This window comes from Suillus bovinus (genome assembly GCF_016758785.1).
Source record: "Suillus bovinus strain UH-Sbo-P2 chromosome Unknown EDB93scaffold_124, whole genome shotgun sequence".
NCBI lineage: Eukaryota > Fungi > Basidiomycota > Agaricomycetes > Boletales > Suillaceae > Suillus > Suillus bovinus.
In genome coordinates, this window is record NW_024542180.1 from 47,878 (window position 1) to 54,490 (window position 6,613).

General features: G+C 46.9%; 3 protein-coding genes across 3 annotated transcripts; 1 reads left to right on the top strand and 2 right to left on the bottom strand.

Moving 5' to 3' along the window:
• Window positions 1-178: 178 nt before the first annotated feature.
• On the top strand, window positions 179-376 carry EDB93DRAFT_1095775 (uncharacterized protein; the record flags this gene model as incomplete). The annotated part of the gene is made up of 1 exon (XM_041446723.1): window positions 179-376. A coding segment is annotated over one exon (198 nt), but the record flags the coding sequence as incomplete, so codon positions are not given.
• Window positions 377-1,126: 750 nt separating this feature from the next.
• Window positions 1,127-3,494, bottom strand: EDB93DRAFT_1095770 (uncharacterized protein; the record flags this gene model as incomplete). Its single annotated transcript, XM_041446722.1, has 6 exons — window positions 1,127-1,336; window positions 1,445-1,930; window positions 1,984-2,342; window positions 2,403-2,602; window positions 2,654-3,007; window positions 3,061-3,494. The coding sequence occupies 6 exons, from the start codon at window positions 3,492-3,494 to the stop codon at window positions 1,127-1,129; spliced, it is 2,043 nt and encodes a 680-aa protein (XP_041301521.1).
• A 1,799-nt stretch (window positions 3,495-5,293) lies between these two features.
• On the bottom strand, window positions 5,294-5,935 carry EDB93DRAFT_1267251 (heat shock protein 70; the record flags this gene model as incomplete). The annotated part of the gene is made up of 1 exon (XM_041454265.1): window positions 5,294-5,935. A coding segment is annotated over one exon (642 nt), but the record flags the coding sequence as incomplete, so codon positions are not given.
• Between the last annotated feature and the right edge of the window lie 678 nt (window positions 5,936-6,613).

Sequence of the window (6,613 nt, forward strand, 5' to 3'; positions counted from 1 at the left end):
TCTTGCTGTTGTTATTGTTGTTGTTTCGTCATTATCATTTTGTTGTTGCTCTGTTATTCATTATTGTTATATAGCTACATACATTTGTTGCTTAGGTGCTTAGGTAGTCCAGTTAAATATTTTCAAGGATAGCAAATGTATGTTCAACCCAGGAAGAGTTAAGGAGATCTTACAATAAATAACCTTTGGAAATGACTTGACAAAGGAAGAACAAGAAAAGTTAAAACAACTAGTGAGGGAGAACACAGACGACTTTGTGTTAGAATTGGAGGAAGTAATCCCAATACCAGGAGTAGAGCTGAACCTAAATGGTCCAGATAATGCAGTCTTCAATCTGTGTATGTACCAACAGCTGATGACACCAGAACAAGCATGATTCTACAATGAGAGAGTGAACAAAATGCTAGCAGCAGGAGTAATATAGAGAGTGCCACCAGAACTAATCAGATGCATAGCAATAATGGTCATAGCCCAAAGAGCACACAAAGCAGGAGGTTTATTATGAGATGAACTCAAACAAAGAGTTAATGGGAAGAAGGCCAACAACAAGAGATCACATAGGATAAACTTCCTAAATATATGACAGCAAGTTTAGACAATGCAGATTAATAGGTGATAACTCATACTGCCAAAAAGAGGAATGGTCAAAGGGTAATACCAAAAGAAGGTACTTATGTCGAGAAATTTACGGTGGCGCTCAGCCAAAGGGCCAAGCGAAGTCATGTGAGACCGATCACTTACCTTTTTTGGATGAGGTTCTGCAACCTCGCTGGCACATGACCAGGGTTAGCGTCACAGCATGAGTTTTGACTGAAAAAAACAAGGTGCACTGAATTAGAACGACGACGACATGTGAGATGGGTAGCTATAGTATGGTAGAGAGTATGGTACAAGTAGATCAGTAGTAGCGACTGTTGAATATTAAAAATGGAAGGGCTGCCATTACTTTCTGCGCAAAATGTACTCCCCTTGTGCAGTGCGTGCCTGGTTAATAGCCTTGAGCAGCTGCGTGTGCCCCAGCTCAGCATCTGGATAAGCTGCGAGGAATCATGTCTCATTCAAATCATACCTGGAGCCGAAAAAAAGGATGGTGAGCAGTGCGAATGGAGTGGATATCAGTGCGAACTCACTTGTTGATGAATTCCAGTGCTATGGTCGACCTTTGATGGTATTTTGATGCGAACTGTCGATTGATGCCCTGGTACCACTCCTTTGGCCAGTCCTTCAGTAGCGTCTTCAGTCCCCTGTTGGGATCGTCAACGAGCCAGTGTTCAACAATGTCCTTCCAGGACCTGTTCTTTGGGCTGGTTGTGCCATTTGCGCATGCAAATGGCACCTGTGGGATCACAAGGCCGTGGGTGGGGAGACGCTGTAAAGTAGTGCGGGTGGATGGGAGAGTACTAGTAGATCCCGGATGTCCAAGTCCAAGTCATTTGGATGCAACAGCACCATGGTTCTTGCTGGTGCCAGTGATGCCAGTGGAACTAGATGAAGGTGAGTGTGTTGCAGCTACAGGATGTCCTCCAAGTCCTCCAACTTGAAGACTCTGAGGCAGAACATAGTATGTTGGACTTGGACTTAAAGATGGTGTGTGGGAGGTGCGTGACTCGGAGCCGGGAATGACAGCAAAGCGCTGAGAGGAGTCAAGATGTTGAAAAGCAGTTGCTGTGGTGCAGGTGGCCTGCACCACCACATTCGTTAGTGAGTGGAGTGAGTTGTTGACGGATCCGATGTCATTGCGCAGGCGGTCGACGTCTGCTGTGACAGATGCATGGACCAAGCGCAACTCTTCTGTCGACGCCGGACTCACAAGAATGTTTTCTCCAGCAAGTGAGTTGTTTGCACCACGGGAGATGGGTGCAAGGGCATTGCTATAGTCAGTTTCATAGGCATGCAATTCATCGAGTAGATAGCAAATGAGTGTATCACGCTGAAAATGAGACGAAATCAGTGTTATTAGTGTGAATAAAACAAAACACGCACATGCTCGCCCTCTGCCCATCCACCCCACCAGCGAACTTTCGCAAGCATCCACCACTGGCCCACTGGAGCAAACATGAACCAGTATTGCACGGCCCCACAATGAAAGCAATGAGTTGAAAAATTATCAAGAATGCCGGTGCCTGCTGTCGACTCATTTATCCACTTTTGCACTGTATCATGCGAGATTGGCTGGCCGGGCTGAACAACACCATTGGCGCCCATTGCGGGAAAGATAAAGTTGTTGGGCTGAAGTGTGCATCTGTAATGAAAGAGCTTGAGCCATTTAATCCAGACTAACATCCAAACAAAGCAGTCACAGGCTGGAATGCTGGGACGTGGATATATTTTGTAATGGTTTGCTGGTGAGGTTGTTGTAATTAGTAGTCGCACATCATTCACATGACGGGTTTTGGACTTACATCTCAAGTCTGCTTCCCACTGACCTTTGTCAACCTTCTTCTGCCATCCTTTCTGGTTTGAGAGAAAAATCTCAAAGTATAACTGAGAGCTGCTCTGCAGCGTTGATGTATCGTTTTCAAGGTATGCTTTGAGGACACCATCCAGCATGGTAGTATCCAGTGAGATATCCTTTCGCTGTAATTTGACAAGCTCAAAACATCTGCAAATATAGTCAGTCAGATATTAGCGTGAGTCACAAATTAAATCATACCGTGTCCATAACATCCATGCGCCAGCTTCGAACGCAATTTGTTTGACATGACGAGTAAGTACTTTCCTTGTTTCCAAGTCCAGATTCACATCCAAAGGGTGAGCACTGCTCATCACCTTCTGAATGGTCCCCAGTGCTATATCCAGTGGACACACTGCGTAATGCCACCGGAGTGTGCGCTCCATGTAATCCTTTGTCATGGCCATCAAATGAGTCCGATCTCCACCTTCGGCACTGGCCTTGTGCTTGACAGATGACAACACGTCAAAAATCTCTGCCGACTTGGCAGGGTTGCCTTCCCAACATTGTCTTGCCTCATTGAGGTGCCACTTTCCACAATATCTGTCACCATCGCTGGGACACAGTAAGTCAGTCCTCATACCCTTCATTGATATAATAAGACTCACGACAGCTCCCACATTTCCTTAAATGCCAATCGAATGCTCTCCACGGTTGTTTTGCTGAGGTTCTGATGGAACCCTTTCAATGACATGAAGAGCGCCAATGCCTTGTCCGAGCACCTATTCGGTATGTGACTGAATGCGTCCTTGAACACTGGATCATTGTACATGTCTGAGTCATTCACATCTTCACCAACAGTGAACTCGGACTCCAAGTGATCAAAATGGCTTTCCAGCCACTCCCGTCCACAACGAACATGTCCGGCATAATTATTTTGTGTGTTGGTTGCCTGCAGGTGAGTCTCTATTCCATTTTGCTTACACTTTTGAACATCTGATAGGGCTGTCTTTGTGTGCACCATTGTCTTCTTTTGCCTAGTTTTTTGTGCGGTGCCTGGTGGCTGGGGGGCTTTTGGTGAGCTTTTCTTCAGGTGCACCATGTTTGTGAAAGCAAACCTGCTAGATAGTAGTATGTCACAGCTAGTTCAAATTTTACTTAGGGGCCTGTGACTAGTCTTGTGTTTTTTCATACCAAGCTTCGATGTTAATGAGATGTGGTGCTATGTAGACATGGATTATAGGCTAATATACTGCTGTGCTACTTCTGGTGCCATGTGGCCAAGTATGACTGTCGGGACGCACACATACATTGAATAGAATTGCCTGGGAGTAGTGTTGCCCAAGGTGTTGCGTCCCAAGTGCCAACAATCAACTTTAACAACATAAATTTTGATATCTCATCTCAATGCCATAAGCGTCAAGCGAGAAATGATTTGGGATGTTGGCCGAAGGCTTGGCTGGTCTGCTGAGTGTTTCGGCAACTGAAACACTGGTCAAAACTGACCGACAAAACACAGAGTGACTTACTTTGCATAATGTGCGCAGATATGCGCCCTCCCACACACCCCCGTACATTCTCTCAATAATGGTGTCTTCGTCCCAGCCGAAATTCTGACTGCAGAAATCGGCAAGGCCTGCAAGATCTGGCTGGCGGCATAACACATCCTCTTGCAGCATCATGGTACCACTCCCAGTTGCTGAAAAAGACGTGAGGGCATGGACATACTTGCTGATTAACAAATGCTGCGGGAAATCATGTGGAATATGATCCGCGACTACCTTGTACTTGTGCTCGAGGAGATCGTGAGGGTCATGAGTGAGCAGAAGACGCAGGTCCTCAACAAGGTCCTTGGCACGCTCCAAGAATTCATCTGGTGTCAGTGATAGGAAGGAGTCGAGCATCATCTGGCTGATTTGCTATGCTGCGCCACCTTGTAAGCGATTCCAATACCACAACCAGGCACACCTCCATCATAGTCACCACCCATGAGCAGTGCAATAAGAAGTCTGTCGCCTCAAGTTAAGGAGCAGCCGTGTTCAAGGCCGTCCTCAGTGGGAAAACGATGGCATACCTTCGGATAACGCACGGAGCACCAAATATCAAAATATTGCTATCCTCGGTCATCACAGCATCAATGACACCATGGGCATTCATGGCCGCGAGCTCGGCTTCACCTTCACTTGGAGCCTGGATGTGGACTGATGAGGCAACAACACCATGAGGGAAGCTAAGGGAAAGAACATACCTGTGTCCAGTGAAAGCCAAACAGCTCCAGCATGCGCTGGAAGTCATGCGTAAGCCAGTGGGGGGCTGCTTCTGGCCTTTTGACCTTTGTCTGGTAGGCGCTGCAGGCCATCAAAGACAAACACAGCGTGCAAGGGTAGCTTGAGCAGCGTGACTAGTTGGAAAAAAAGTGTGCGCAGCTCTGGTGACTTTCCAGCGCCTGCATGATTGGTGTGAAAGACGGCGCACACACTGTGCATCCATGCGCTAACAACACAAGTCAGTTCAACTGATGGACACAAGAAGAGAAGTAACATACCTAGCATCAATCCCAATCGTGAACAATTTGACACTGCGGTTGTTGTCAATGCCTTTGGTCTTCAGCTCTGACAAAGCAAGCTCGTTGAGGGTTCTATTGTCCGCAGATAAAGCGACTCGCTGCGAAGAGCATCAGCACCTCACCCAAAGCCAAAGTTCTCAGCTCACCTCCCACAGTCCAGGGATTCCCATGCTGATCCGTGATGATAGTACGAAAGGACAAAGATTATTCAAAAGGGGGGCAATAAGAAAGGGGCCGGGTGCAGGTGTCACCTGACTGCTGTAGGGGGCGGCGGTCTCGTCAGCTACAATGAAGGTTAGTCTATTAATGGTGATATAGAAGAGTTGAAACATACCTTTGTATTTCTCAGCCTCGCTAACCATGCGCTCGATCTCCTCTGCAGACAAATGACCCTTGTCATTGGTAATAGTGATGTGATTTGACTTGCTGGTAGTTTTGTTAGATGTGGAGATGTTCAGGATACCATTAGCATTGATGTTGAAGGTGACCTCGATCTGAGGAACACCACGAGGTGCGGGAGGAATACCAGACAGCTCAAACTTGCCGAGCAAGTTGTTGTCCTTCGTGCATGCATGTCCACCCTCGTACACCTGGATCAAGACACCAGGCTGGTTGTCTGAGTATGTCGAGAATGTCTCTGACTTCTTGGTGGGGACAGTGGTGTTGCGTTTGATGAGGGCGGTCATGACACCACCAGCAGTCTCAATACCGAGCGATAGAGGAGCGACATCGAGAAGCAGGAGGTCCTGGGTCTTCTCAGAGGTGTCGCTGGAAAGAATGGCAGCCTGAACGGCAGCACCGTATGCAACAGCCTCATCAGGGTTGATGCTCTTGTTGGGCTCCTTGCCGTTGAAGAAGTCAGATACGAGTTTGACAATACAGGGGATACACGTAGAACCGCCAACAGGCTCGAGCGTGCTGCAGAACAGGTCCATGCACAGCTCCTCAAAACGGGCGCAAGTGAGGGAAGTGTAGAAGATGATGAGATGTGAGTACAGCAGAGCCGCTACTGGGTGGGTGGGATGAATGGTGTGAGTGTGAGTGCAGCATCGTTGGTGCCACATCACATTCTGAAGCCCTGCAAAATATGAGTAAGAATCACAAAAAAAGTATGACTAAAATACCTCTCATCCAAGGGAAGCATTGTTGGTTGTTGTCATCCACAGGCCTGCAGCACTGCGCATGGAGTGAAGAAGTAGAGTCACGTGATCAACGTATCTAAGCCACCCATTTATGGTAACTGTGTAGGATGAGTGGGAGGGAGACAAGAGAAAGAGAAGAGGGTAAGGTAGAAGTGTAAATGTATGACGTGTCAAGTCAATGTAAAGTGCTGTAAAGTGTGTTTTTGGCAGGGTAAAGTGAGTAAAGTGTGGAAGAAGGAGAAATACACAGTAAATTTTGTAAATTTTGTAAATTTCAAACTTCTGGGCAGGCTCCCTCCCTGGGCTCAGATGCACCCGCAACCATTGTTATTTTTTTGGCGCTTCCGCCGCCTTGTACAAAGCATGACACACAGATTACTAGGTACCTGGTAGATAATGATTTTATTTTAATTCAAATTAGTTGCAGCAGGTTAATCGCTGTCAACACCTGAGGAGTCTGCCAATATTATTAATTGACATTTCAAGTTGCAGCAGGTTGATAGCTGTCAAAAC